Consider the following 14,563-nt stretch of genomic DNA (forward strand, 5'->3'; position numbering starts at 1 on the left):
GGGACATTTTAGTCCCGCGGGGGAAATCTAGCGCTATTTTTTTAAGTTTAGGGATGTGACGTTATTTTTGTCGATGTTGTATCGGAAAGGTTGTCCTGTAATGGTCACAGCGGTAGTGGTGACGACTATTGCAGTGCGATAGAAGAGCACGACAGACTTGTAATACTGTACTCGTCCACTAAAGGTCGCGCTACACCATAAAACTGAGGAATTGCGTTTTTCTGTGCATAGGCAAAAACGATTAGGCTGTGTTATTGTGTGTAAATGCTTGAAAGAGATGATGCTCTTTGCCCCGTATGGCTTTTTATTCCTATCTGAGAATGCTCAGGACTCATATAGGGATGGAAGCCATGCAGGGCTGGGGGACTGTGTCGTCATGGAGACTTGGTGCCAACTGCTCTCTTTATATACCAATCATGTGACACTCATACACCTGTCCTGGCATCGGTCTGGGCACAGATACCCATTGAGTCTGGCTGGATGCAGGGAGAATATCTGATTCTGCTCTGCCAATCAAGTCCACAGACGGTTCTCTGAAGTCTTACACTCGCACGCACACACACACACACACACACACACACACACACACACTGGCTAGACATCTGCTGCCAAGTGACGCTAAAACAGCTGTTCATTTGCATCAGCACCACCAGGTACACACACAAAGTCAGGCCCAAATGTTAATGAACTTGACTGAATGAGGTTAATGTCCTATATAATACAAACTGCATCCGTTTTGAATATAAAGAAACACACAGTTTTATATTATCACGTCTTGTCTGTGCTATAGATTACACGTAGGCCTATCACAACACATCATTCATATAATCATATGTATATATTTGAAACAGCCCTCACTGATTATCTGTGTCCCCTCATGTGTTCATCACGGCTCAAATCTTAACAAACTTAATGGGAAACCTTCAAATAATAAAAGAATAACTGTACAGTTGTCTATGTGTGTTCATTTATTGATCCATAGAACATGGGTTTGTGTTAAAAACACTTTATCATAGTATGAAATGTTTAATATAATGAAAAAAAAAGCTTTCAGAAGAAAAGAAAAACAATTTTAAATTTTAAAATATGTTTGAAATCAAAGGAAGATATATTTTAAGAAAATGAAACATATTTTGAGGACCATTAAGATTTTTTGAAATTATTTTATAACAGGCACATTTTCCCACAAAATATCTATTGTGATATGTCCAAATGTTTTACTTCAAAATGTACTTGTAATTTACATTCTCAAAAGTGATAGATTCTTATTACTGTAGTGCAACAACCTTTTTATTAAAGTTAGCATAAAATACAGGTGATTATTTTTCACATTACAGTACATGATAATGAGTTGTTTTGCATGATAGTTATTATTATCCACTTATACACACCTACGTGTTTAAATATAAATGATAATTACTATTACCCAAATATTAGTTCAAGCTAATCCTAATTACAATAATAAACAATTATCATATTTAGCTGAATTATTGGTGTAGTCAGAACTAGGCAATATATTATCGTTATCAAATATATAATATAATATAATATAATATAATAATATGATGATTATCACCTTGCTAACAGCAAAAGAAGCTTGTGCGACAACGCCTCCTTGCGTTTAAATCATCACATTACCCAGTCAACTCAATAGTACAGGCGGATATGACGTATGTTCAGATCTCCTGCAGGCAAAGTGCACGCTTTTCAGTGTTATGAAAGGTGGGAAGTGATTGTGTTGGGTAACCGTGATCTTTAGGTTACATTACATAAGTTGACGTGTAATGCAGATCTCTCTGTTTCTCTGAATACACCAGAGTTAATTTATCCTGAAACTATCCGCGATCTCTCAACAGCAGCGGAATGGCAAAGAGAAAAGAGACACAGCAGAAAACTGACACAAAGAAACCGAAGCAGATTGCAAAGAACAGACCAGCATCCAAAACACGAAAAACCAAAGGTATCTATGCTGCAAAAAAAATGTAACGTTACTTTGTCTGGCTTATGCTCAAACCTAGAATCAAAACCAGTCGCTGAGTTAAAATGCAGCTTTGCAGTTAAGCAGTTAAATGAATGAACTGTAATAGTCAGAATGTAGCGCACAGTTGCTGCAGACAGCTGCAGTGTGCAGGTGTGCAGAGACTCTCGCTTGAGTTCTCTTGTGTAGCTTGTTATTAACTGGTGCACTTAAATGAAAACAGCCCCTCTTCAGTTCATTGTTTCAGTTCAGTGTCATCAATGTATGACATGAGTGTGTGTGTGGGCGTGTTCAGTACATATTTGGGATCATATGTGTGTTTTGGGTACTTTAGGGTGGATTTGAGTACTCTGACCCAGAGATCTTCAGACTTTTTAATGAACGACCCCCCAAAAACGTTGTTCCTATTGTGACAGACCCTTTCCTGAAATATAGGCTATATATATATTTGTCATTCTAAAGCCAAAGAAAATAAAAATATTACATATTTTATATATCATATATATTGTATAGCAGTGTTCCTTTAGTATCATGAGATACTATTACAGTTTTTCTTAACATTTTGAATCAGTTTTTAATTTTAAACATCCATTTTCATTGTATATTTTTTCATTTTGTATCTAATTTAGGAATTTTGTTGTGTCTTTTTAAGTAGCTGTAGTGGCTAGTAGTTTTAAACAAAAATGTATGTAGTTTTTATTTTAGTTTCAGTTTTAGTTATTTTAGTACATCAAGTTAAACTTAATTAAACTGAGAAATATTGCCTTTCAACTAGCCAGGAGAGATTAATATATATATAATTTTTTCAGTCAGTAATTCCAGTCAGTGTTATATTGTTTCAAGTAAATGTTTTGTTTTATGGTTTAGTTTTAGTTAACTATAACACAGATACAAATTAGTTAAATATTATGTATACATATATAATACTTTAATATTTTTTATTTAATATTTTATATAAACATATATATACTGATGTTATTCAATGTTTATGCCAATTATTTGCAAGCAAAAGGTGCCAGCACATGATGCGATACATGTATAAATTATTCTTGACATTGCAAAGATGGGCAGATTATTTTCATTTTCCACAAAACTATATAGAGATTTATTTCATACTGTTGAAAACTGTCAATTGAAAAAAATTATGTTGTTAATTTTAATAATGAAAGAGTAATTATTCTGCATAAGTGAATGATCTGCTGTCTGCACTCTAGTACATCTTTATTATGCTGTGATCCATGACCTGTTTGTTTGTTTCAGAAAATAGTATGGTGGACAAAAACAACCGCAAAAACTCCAGGGTGGCATCTCGTGCGTCCAGAAAGGTCAGAGATTCCTCTGATGAGAGAACAAGCAGGTACTTCCAGGACAGTGAAGTGAAAACCGAAGAGCCAGAGGAAATGAGTGACCACAGTGAGGAGATGAGCCCCATGCTCAGTGAGCTCTCATCACCATCCAAACAAGTCAAAGAAGACGAGGAAGAGAGTGAGGATGAGGAGGACTGGGAGGAAGTGGAAGGTACATAGTGTTTTTTGTGAATCATTAGTAATCAGACATGTGTTTAGATTGTATACGTTTATCACAAGTGAGTAACTGTCCTCTATGCTGTCATGTCTTTTACACTGACGGTGTGACTGGTTTGAACTGTGTGCTTTCTCAGAAATGTCAGAACCGCTGGGTCCTGTGGACTCGACTGAACTAGCAGTTGTGTCAAAACCTGTGGAGATTGAGATCGAGACTCCAGACATGGTTCGCAAGAGGCAGAGGAAGTGAGTGTTTGTGATAGAGAGTTTAACGAGGGGCAGATTGCCAAGTGTTGAAATTCTTTAATGTGGTAAATGCCCACAAGATAGTTGCAGTCACATTCATGAGAGGAGTGGTGATGGTCAGACAGATAAAAAGGAAAATCGTAACACCATGACAACTGTTTCCAGGGAGAAAAGGAAAGCAGAGTTTGAAACTTACCTTCGTCGAATGATGAAACGATTTAACAAGGAACTGCTGGTGGATACCCACAAGGTATGTGTCTGTGTGTTTCTGTTGTAGTTTTTATTTCCATTTAAATCAACTAAATATATACATACTAATATTCAAAGATTTGGGGTCGGTAAAAGTTTTTAGAAGTCTTTTATGCTCACCAAGGTTTCATTTAATTTTGAAATATTAATATATATTAATATATATATATATATATATATATATATACACACAAATAACACTTCTTCTTTTTACAAATTATAAAATGTAATTTACTCCTCCTGTGATGGCAAAGCAGCCATTACTCCAGTCTTCAGTGTCACACGATCCTTCAGAAATTAAGCATTATTGGTGTAGCTGTGCTCTTTGATATTTTTGTGAAAACTGTGATACGTTTTCAGGATCCTTTGATTAATAGAAAGTTCAAAAGAACAGCATTTATTTGAAATAGCTTTTTCGTCATGTAAAGTTTTTACTGCCAATTTTTTGAATTACCAAATTTTCTGAATAAAATTATGAATTTCTATAAAAAGGTCTTACTGATCCCAAACATTTAAATAATATAGTGTATAACAATGTCTAACAATATATTCTATCTGTGTTTATTGCAATAATATGTAGTATTCTTCGATCTTAGTTTTTTGGCCATATTTTATTGCTTGTATTGTATTTTTTTTATATTTACTCTGTCAAACAGGTCCACCTTCTTTGCCTGTTGGCCGGTGGTTTATTCCGAAGCAGACTGTGCTGTGAGCCTGACCTGTTGGCTGTTGCTTTGTCAATACTGCCTGCCCACTTTACCACAGTCGCCACAAAACGCATAAACAGTGGCTTCCTGGAGGGGCTTCTCAAATGGTACGCCTAAATTTGTCTTCTTGAATGTATTCCACTTGTTCTGTTAATCACCCAAACAAGGCGAAACAACCACCCAAAAATAAATATTCTGTCAATATTTACTTATCCTCATGCTGTTCCAAAAGTATATGATATTTTTCTTCTGTGGAATATAAAAGAAGATATTATGAGAAATGTCTCGTTATATGTCAATGAAATGGAAGTCAGTGGGCTTCAGTGTTGTTTGGTTACCAACGTTCTTCAAAATATCTTTTGTGTTCCAAAGAAAAAAAAGCATCATACAGGTTTGGAACCATATGAGGGTGCGTATCGTGAGGTTCACAATTTAAACACCACAAAAATGTCTCAACAAAAGTCAACTATTCCTGTGCTATATGCAAATAGTGTATTGATAATCTCTTGATAATCATTTTTTTGTGGCGTGACCCTGCCCAGGTTTCAAATGACATTCACATTAAACCCTGCCTTACCTGAGGAGAAGGGAGTGGAGTTGAGCACGGTGCTGGAAAACCGAATTGGCTGTTTATCAGCAAGGGACCATGAGGAGATGACCAATGTGAGGGAGATCTCACTTACTTTGACCTCATAGCAGATCACAAAGGCTGCATATACTGTATATAACATGTGAAACATTGTTACAATTTATTGTTACAGTAGTCAACATTTGAAGTGGATCAAAAAAGTTAATCAAAGTTGTCCTAAGACAAGAACACATTTTGGTTTTAGGTTTTAGGACAACTCTGATGAAAGGTTTTGATCCACTTCAAATGTTGACTAGTATATTTTAAGATGTAGTTTTTTCAGGACTCTTTGATGAATAGAAAGTTCAAAAGAACTTTCAAAAATTCAAAAACGTCAATTAAAAATTCATTATAAAAATTTCTCAACAGTCATTTTTAAACAGTCTAATGCTCCATTGCTGAATAAAAGTATTCATTTCTTTTGACCCCAAACTTTTGAATGGAAGTGTAATGTTTTTCAACTAAGTTTGGTTCTGCTCTGTGATGTCACTTCCTGTAGCTGTTCTTATTGGTGTTGCGGTCATTGCGACTCTTCTGTCGATTGGTTCTGTCACTGCAACCCCTTCCTCTGAAGCCACCACCTGCCAGCAAGGTGACTTTGGATTATTATTATATTACTTTTTCTTGTGTACCAATTTGTAGTTTTGATGGACTGAGCATGTTTATTGTTTTTAGAACAAGACCACTCCTACCAAGAGCTCTCCAGAAAAAGATCAGTCTGAGAAACCCTCTCCAGAGCCCAAGATATCTCCTGGAACCAAACGCCCATCATCAGCCCATAATGCTGCAGTAAAAGAGCAAAGGGGTGGAAAGAGAAAGAAAAAGAAAGCGGAAGGAGGAGAGAAAGAGGCAGCAGGGGGACAGAAACCCAAAAACAGCAGCAGAAGAAGTGTAGCTTCAAAAGTGTCATACAAAGAAGTCAGCAGCGAGGAGGAGGAGGAGCAGAGTGAGGAAGAGTTTCAACCAACCAATGAGGACGACAGTGAAGACTCTGACGGGGCCATGAAAGTATGCAGAAAGTCGAAGGTGAAAGGAAAAGGTCAGGCTTCTCGGAGGTCGAGCGAGGTCAAACAGGAGGAGGAAAGCGAAGAGGAAGAAGAGGAGGAAGAGGAAGAGAAACAGGTGAAGAAACAACGACGTAAAAGAAAGGAGGGGAAAGGGGCAGATGAGTGGTTGGAGGTTTATTTGGAATGTACGGGGAAGTGGGTGTGTGTTGATGTGGATCAAGGTGTTGGCCAGCCGCAGCTCTGCTCCAATCAGGCGACTCAACCGATCACGTACGTGGTGGCTGTTGATGACGAAGGGTACCTGAAAGATCTTAGCAGCAGGTATGACCCCACGTGGCTGACATCATCACGCCGAAGACGGGTCGATTCAGAGTGGTGGGAGGAGACTATGGAGCTCTACAAGTCTCCAGATACTGAAAGAGGACAGAAGGAGGATCAGGAGGTATGTGTGAACATGCACTTACACTTCTGTTCATAAGTTTGGAGTCAGAACGATTTTTTTGAAGAAATTAATACTTTTATTCAGGAAGGACACATTAAATTGATCAAAAGTGGAAAAAAAAGACATTGTCAGTGTCACAAAAAAATATATATTTTTAGCTTTTTATTCATCAAAGAATCCTAAACAATATAGGCAAGGCAAGTTTATTTATATAGCACATTTCGTACACAATGGTAATTCAAAGTGCTTTACATAAAAGGAAGTAAAATAATCATAAAAAAATCACAACAATTAAACAGGGAACTTAAAAACTTTTTAAATGATTTAGAATTGATTTAAAATGAATTTAAAACAGTTAAAAATAGAAAATGATTATACTTATATAATATATCAAAGTTATCACAAAAATTTTAATCAGCATGACTGTTTTTAGCATTGATAATAGTAAGAAATGTTTAGAGCACCAAATCAGTATGTTAGAATGATTTCTGAAGGATCATGTGGCACTGAAGACTAGACTCATGGCTGCTAAAAATTCAGCTTTGCCCTCACAGGAATAAATTACATTTTTAAACATACTGAAATTGAAAACAGATATTTTAAATTGTAAATATATTTCACAATATCACTATTTTTACTGTATTTTTCAAATAAATATATTTTATTTTAAATAAATCAAATAAATGCAGCCTTGGTGACCATAAGAGACGTCTTTCATGAATGGTAGTGTACACACTAACGCATCTACATCACACGTGGCGTGCATGACTCACCTGTGCTCCTCATCCACAGATGCAGGCAAAGTTATTGGACAAGCCTTTGCCGACATCCATCTCAGAATACAAGAACCATCCGCTGTACGCACTAAAGAGGCACCTGCTAAAATACGAGGCCATCTACCCCTCTACTGCCGCTGTCCTGGGGTACTGCAGAGGAGAGCCAGTCTATTCACGGTAAACTCTATATAGTTTGTATGCTACAAGTGAATATATGGCATCACAACATTATAATGTACAGCATGAAAGATGGATGAATATTCCTATGTAAATCTGCTTTACAAAAACATACTGTTTGAATTAGAAAATATATTATTGCAGATAAATCACTAATTATTTGTCATGTTATGATCAAAAACCAGTAAATGGCTGATATTAAACTCTATTCTATTTTGTCTAAATAAATCTAAAATAAAACATTTTAAATGGTTTAAGTGAATTTAGGCATCACAATGCTATAATGCATGTATAAAATGGATATTGAGTTTGGGATTTGCTAAAGGTTACATTAACAGTTATTATATTATTTTTATAGTATTTTTAAAGATGAACTAAGTCAGTGTTATTTTAGTATTATTTATATACTATCATATTTATCAATATTTTGAATTATATTTTATTTTTATTGAACATTTTATATTTTGAGTTTCATTTACATTTTTATTTTAGTTTAGTGATATTTTTGTCATTTTTAATATTAATATACATCTTTATCAGTTTTAGTTGTAGTATTTTAGTACTTAGTTTTTTTTAAAGTTAGCTTTTATCCAATATTTATATTTTATTTTATTTCAGCATTATTTAAATGACAGAAAACTAATTTTTCCAATACAATAAAAAACAATCCTCAAATCTGAGATGCTAGAACAAATACAAATGCAGGCCATTTGTGTTTATGATGTTCATTTATTTTCAGAGACTGTGTACACACGCTCCATTCTAGAGATACCTGGCTGAAGGAAGCAAGAACCGTTCGATTGGGAGAGGAGCCGTACAAGGTCTGTTCTGGTCGTGATTTAATGTGTATTTGACCTTTTTACAATAAATGACGACTTCTTTTTAAAGCTAATTTTTTTAAGCTTAATGTCTGTCAGATGGTGCTTGGTTTTTCCAACCGTTCTCGTAAAGCCAGGATGATTTCCGAGCAGAAAGATGTCAAAGATCTGCCTCTTTTTGGAGTCTGGCAAACTGAAGAGTACCAGCCTCCGATCGCCGTTGATGGCAAAGTGAGTTCAAATTATCTTAATAAAGTTAATAAACATATTTGCATATTTCCTGGAGTGCTGATCTGAATTTATATGTGTTTGTATGTTTCAGGTACCACGTAATGAGTTCGGGAACGTGTACATGTTTAAGTCATGCATGTTACCAGTAGGATGTGTTCACCTGCATTTGCCAAATCTGCACAGAGTGGCTCGAAAACTGAACATAGACTGTGCTGTAGCAGTGACTGGTTTTGATTACCATTGTGGATTTGCACATGCAGTGTAAGTTTGAGTGCCTTCATGTGTTTGTAATAACATGTCCTAACCTGGTGGAATACGATGAAAGCTATCTTTTTTCCACGTACACATTTTGTCCAGCCATGACTGTCACGTTCCACAGTAGTTTCACATTCAGGCTAAGTTTACATGACAACGATGTAGTCAAAAACGGAAAAGTTTTTCCCTTTAAAGTTTCACGTGTACACAACAACGTTTTCAAAATGGCCAAAAACGCTGTATTACGTATGCCAGGCCAGTAGTTGGCGCTGTCACCTTGTTAGTAAACAGTACCTGTAGGGAAGTGACGATTATATGATGTATATGATGCGTCTCCGCTGTTGGTTGTAATATTGGTGAAGTCAATTCACACTTTGCTGAAGAAGCGTTAGCAAACTCTTGAGCAGCAACAACAGTACCATGTACTCCACCATTGTTGTGTATGTTTGTTCGCGCTTGCCTTTAAAATCGACACGTACTGCGCATGTCTACATGCCTAACACGTACTACGCACGCGCATGACGTCACCGTTTTCAAAGATTCCCGTTTTGGGTGTTTACACGGAAACGATAACGGTGGCGTTTTCAAAAACTTGCACTTTGAAACCCGTTTTCAAAAATAGGCCTTTTCAGTCCCCAAAACGCCATTGTCGTGTAAACGAACAGGGAAAACGCATAACAAGTTTCCTGCCTGAAAACGTTGTCGTGTAAATGGCCCCTCAATGTTTCTCATTCTGTAAGAAATGGCCAGTGCTTGTTCCATTCATTTCATACATGGTAAATAAAACAAGAGTATAATGTGCATAAATAGTGTGCATATAAATGTATGAAGGTGTTTTCTGTAAAATCTGTAATTTAATTGGCTCAATATATTTCAGTAACGATGGCTATATTGTCTGTGAAGAACACCAAGAAATCCTGAAAGCAGCCTGGGAAAATGAGCAAGATATCCAGCAAAAGAAAGAACAAGAGGTGTGTGGATTTTTTGAAGTTCTTTCTTTGTAAATAATGTTGTCTTTCACAACAGCGTCACCATCTAAAACACTCTAGTGTTACAAAAATGTGTCAACTTTACCTAACTGAAGAAATATTTTGTCTAGGAAATAGTACTTTTGATTTTAGAGTGAACAATTTGTGTTTTGTAAATATTATGGTTGAATCTTTTAACAGAAACGTGAGAAGCGTGTGGTGGCTAACTGGACCCTACTGGTCAAAGGCCTGTTGATAAAAGAGAGGCTGAAGCGTCGCTATGGGCAGCAGGGGCTGGCATCAGGGGCGGGGCTTAAGCAAGAAAAAGAAGGCGGGGCTGAAGGACTGTCCTCAGATGAGGAGGAAGAGGGCGGGGCTCAGACAGCTCCACCCTCTCTGACTAGTTCATGGCCGCAGAACAGGCAAGAGGAAAAGATCATAAGGCGTGTAACTAAACAAGAGAAACGTGGAGAGGAGAAAAATCTCTTCCCTTTTGAAAAAGTTTGACTAAATCGGCCCTTTATAATTTCACATACCTTATCCTCCTTTTAAATGTTTTTCTGCATTAATAAGCATGTATTGTCTGTGTATCTGTTAGATCTACATCACTACCCCCAACCTTTTATAACTGCAATAGCTGCATATGCAGGGAATTTTGAAAATGTCAAGCATTTGTTTCATTATCTTTTCGGACAGTACATTTGTTTTTGTGTCAAAATACATATTTTTATAGAACATGCTATTGAAAAAAAACATGCAAATAAACAACTGGTATGTTGGAGTTTTTGTGTCTGTGAATTATGAGTTCCAAGAAGTCTTTCACTCTTTGTAAGTGGCACCTGGAGTTCTGGTGGTGCACAGAAAAGTACTTTTGACTATTAATTGGAAAACAGCAGCACATCATTTATGATTTTTTAATTGACTTAAAGTTTTGCGCAACTTTAGTGAATAATATTAAAGTTGCAATGAAAGAGAAAGAATGATAGATCTTCTCATCCAAATTGTGATGTACATCAGAGTGTAATGGGTTGGTTGGGGATCTATCCAGCAATTGTTGATTGGATTTTGAATCACTGACAGAAGATCTAAAACATGCATTTACAAAACAAAACACAAAAAAAGGGTTTTAAAAATGCCAGCAAAGCATTAAATACCCAAGCAGTTTATTTCCTGCATTGACATTTCCTATTGAAACAGGAAGTTTGAGTAAATTCATTGTAGCAGACATGCTACATTTACTTTTTCTGACAAAGATATTACAGAAAGAGTACCGTTTTGAATTACATCTTTGATCAGGTCATATTAAAGAGTGCATCCTTTTTTTGTATATTTAAAAATAGGCTTTAATTCCATCATAGCAAAGAATCTCCATATTCAAATATGCGTGTAGTGCACATCCAATAGGCACTTTGACTTTAAATACATATATGTGCTACAAGTTATTTTTCTTAACTACTGTCTGAAGTACACTAAATAACACATTTACATTTTTATTTTACATTCCGTTTTTGTTTTATCTTTATTAACAAAGCAGGCAGGTCTTTAGACTATGAACTTGTAATGAGGGCGCTTTTCTCTGTTTGCCTTTGTACCTACGTTGCACACCGTAAATCAGGTTTCTTGTTTTGTTGACCTACATTTGCACGAGCGTGCGCGCATGTGTGTGTTTGACTACAAGTATGTATGTCAGTTTTGAGTATTAAGCGTGTGTGCGTTTGTGTGGCCCCTCCTCAATAACAGAAGTCCGTTCAGGCGTTCACTGTTGAAAACAGCCTCGCGCTCGGACACGGAAGTGACGCCGCTCTAGAATCCCCCCGTACTTCCGATCTTCAGCTCTGCTGCGACTCATCTTCGCGAACGGATCGGATCTTTGTCCCAATATCTCTCGAGTGGCGGCCCGACGCGGTCCGGCAGGGGAGTAAAGTCAGTATGTTGGGTACAACGGAGGGCTTTAAACGATCAGAGCGGCGGCTTTGACGAGCGAACCAAAACGGCCTTGTTTACATACGAATCCCCGAGCTGGAGTGCGCGCTGGCGGATGATTGCAAATAAAGCCCTTAAAGCGATATCAAACGACCCGTGCATTCACTTAAACAAGTTTAATTGGACTATGTGCAACTTTAAACTGCGGGATATGCGTAGTGAAACAATAGATGTTCCGAGGGATAAAGCGGGAGAGAGAGGTACTCTGCGCATCGATCGCGCTGCTGTATATATGTGCTGATCTAACGTTAGAGAGAGGAGCAACAGCTGGTGCGGCCCGATTCATACGGAGTAAACAAAGCAGAATCAGCACTGTCAGTATAGTGAGTTTGCAGTCCTTGCTCAACCCCTACGCACTTAAACCATGATCCGTAACCAGCGTCGCGCTCTATTTATAACCCTGGCTGGAATGCGAACACGTTGGACCTTCAGGTCGTCCCATGACTGTGGGGGTCCGAACCGGACGGGACGGTTGCTCACGTTGAATTTAAAGTGCACTGATGGTTTATTCGATTGAATCGGTGACTGTCATCACATCAGCAGGAGCTCTGATCTCTGTGATCGTCTGGCGTGCGGTCACGCGGCCTCCCCTGCTCCTGCTGTCCGGCTGGACTGTCGGTATACAGTGTAATCCGTTAAAACGGAACGCTAAGCCGCTCTGCATGTGAGGTTATGATTGTTTTACGCTCAAAGAGATGCTTGGCCGCTGGTAATACTGAGACAAACATCTACAAGTACAACCTTCAGAGAGTTTCCAAGGTGTGTTGATCTGTAAATACTGGACTGGAGCAGCTCCTTGACCAGTGGGTCAAGCTCGGCGAGTGTCATTGAAGTTAAGTACACTAGCAAGGCCGCTTTCACCGTGTATGTTCTGTCTGGAAATAAACTACCAATAAAGAGTTTGAACACAGCCACCCACTTATTATTATAGTACGGAGCCCGGAAAGTCACCTGTAGGAGAAAAAAAAAAACAATCCGTGGCGACGGTTTTGCAATCCGTCCCCTCAGTTTATAAACCGTACCAATTCTTAAACTGTTCCCTCGGTTTAACAAATCGTGCTCACGGATTAATAAACCGTACCCACGAATTTCCAATCCGTGCGCTCAGATTTTGTAAACCGTACCTTCGGATTTTGAATCCGTACCCACAAATTCATAATCCGACGGATTGGAAATTCGTGGGTACGGTTTATTAATCCGTGGGCACGATTTGTTAAACCGAGGGAACAGTTTAAGAATTAGTGAGTACGGTTTATAAACTGAGGGGACGGATTGCAAAACCGTCGCCACGGATCGTTTTTTTTTCTCCTACAGGTGACTTCCCAGGCTCCGTATTATAGTGTGCAACAGACCTGAAATAAAATCCCATTAAGTTTCTTCTACAGAGAATTAATTTTGAACAATTGAATAATAAATCTTTAAAGACAGACCTGCTGTGAGCTGTGAGGTTGTTAATCAATAGTATACTGTTTTGTTGAAGCCGTCAGGCCGCATTATTTAAATACATAAAAAAAAAAATCATATCTAACAGTAGAATTCCTGATGAAAACTACATTTCCTATGATTCTATGAAGAATCTCCACCAATCAGAGACTCTTCACAAGTTCCAAAAGAACATTTACCTATAAACACAAAATATATTGTTTCTATACATATAAAACTATTGATTTAAAAATTATATATTTTATTCTTTTTTAAATTTGATTGATTTGCAGTGTTTCGTGGAATTGTATTTCTTTCTCTCATTAAAGCCATTAGGTAAACAGTCTTGTACCTTTGTCTTTCTGTCCCATTTTTAAATACTTTTTTGTGTCCAACAAGTTTGCAAAGTAGGTATTTTGTAGTTATCTCTTTAACGAAGACTTAAAAATCCCTTTTAGAAAAAATGACGTTAGGATCTTTAAAAAATTGGTCGGGTACTGTTGCACTCTATCGCATAGCGTAGGGGAATATTTTATTTTGGTTGGTCGATCACAGGATTCAACTGATGATGAATATTTCAGAATAATTTAAGTATTAAGTAAACTATCAAAATAACTTTAATCGATATTTCATTTTCATGTATTTAAGTAGTTGTATAATAATATTATGATTCTACCGATTATATTATTATCTGTTATAATCACACAGATAATTTAAAATCAGATGGTTATTATTGCATAATAAATTCCAATAATACCAGGACTTATGATGGAGATTGAGTTCAGTGTTCCTGTGCGCTCTACGGTCTCTTTCGTCTCACATAGTGTAATCATTTCATTTCAACTCAAATCAATATTTTATGTCTATTCATATATTTATTAAGGAGCTGTGTAATAAGTAGTGAAAGGTAGAGTCAGATGGTCATCATCTTAAAATAAATTCCTTCATGATGGTGCAATTTAAATCCATTTAAAAATAGAAAATAAGAATTGTAGCTTTGTAGAGTAATTTATAGACAATTTATATTTGTCAACATAACTAATTTTGAGCATAAGCTTTTAGATTAAATATCTTTTAAAATCATGAAATACACAGTCTGACCACGTATAAATGACAGATGCCAAATAATGTGTTTTTCTTCTCTCTTTCAGTA

The 14,563-nt window shown here is 36.8% G+C and overlaps 1 protein-coding gene across 2 annotated transcripts; it reads left to right on the forward strand.

The window, feature by feature from the left end:
* The first annotated feature begins 1,636 nt into the window (after positions 1–1,636).
* On the forward strand, positions 1,637–10,758 carry xpc (xeroderma pigmentosum, complementation group C). Of its 2 annotated transcripts, none has more exons than XM_016524278.1 (15): positions 1,637–1,722; positions 1,857–1,960; positions 3,239–3,496; positions 3,639–3,747; positions 3,913–3,997; positions 4,653–4,810; positions 5,246–5,366; positions 5,831–5,923; positions 6,007–6,780; positions 7,573–7,733; positions 8,473–8,554; positions 8,651–8,782; positions 8,874–9,043; positions 9,915–10,008; positions 10,207–10,758. In XM_016524278.1, the coding sequence occupies exons 1-15, from the start codon at positions 1,673–1,675 to the stop codon at positions 10,510–10,512; spliced, it is 2,697 nt and encodes an 898-aa protein (XP_016379764.1). In that variant the 5' UTR covers positions 1,637–1,672; the 3' UTR covers positions 10,513–10,758. The 2 variants fall into 2 exon arrangements, with proteins under 2 accessions (XP_016379764.1, XP_016379765.1); XM_016524279.1 differs by having other exon boundaries at positions 1,643–1,722; positions 1,818–1,960.
* The last annotated feature ends 3,805 nt before the right edge of the window (positions 10,759–14,563 follow it).

The sequence above is a fragment of the Sinocyclocheilus rhinocerous genome, unplaced genomic scaffold (genome assembly GCF_001515625.1).
Source record: "Sinocyclocheilus rhinocerous isolate Xijiao unplaced genomic scaffold, SAMN03320098_v1.1 scaffold2645, whole genome shotgun sequence".
Classification (NCBI taxonomy): Eukaryota; Metazoa; Chordata; class Actinopteri; order Cypriniformes; family Cyprinidae; genus Sinocyclocheilus; species Sinocyclocheilus rhinocerous.

Coding starts and splice junctions, on each gene's coding strand:
- xpc (XM_016524278.1), top strand. CDS start 1,673: ATGTTCAGATCTCCTGCAGGCAAAGTGCACGCTTTTCAGTGTTATGAA. Junction 5,924..6,006: donor AGCCACCACCTGCCAGCAAG/GTGACTTTGGAT, acceptor TATTGTTTTTAG/AACAAGACCACTCCTACCAA. Junction 9,044..9,914: donor TGTGGATTTGCACATGCAGT/GTAAGTTTGAGT, acceptor AATATATTTCAG/TAACGATGGCTATATTGTCT.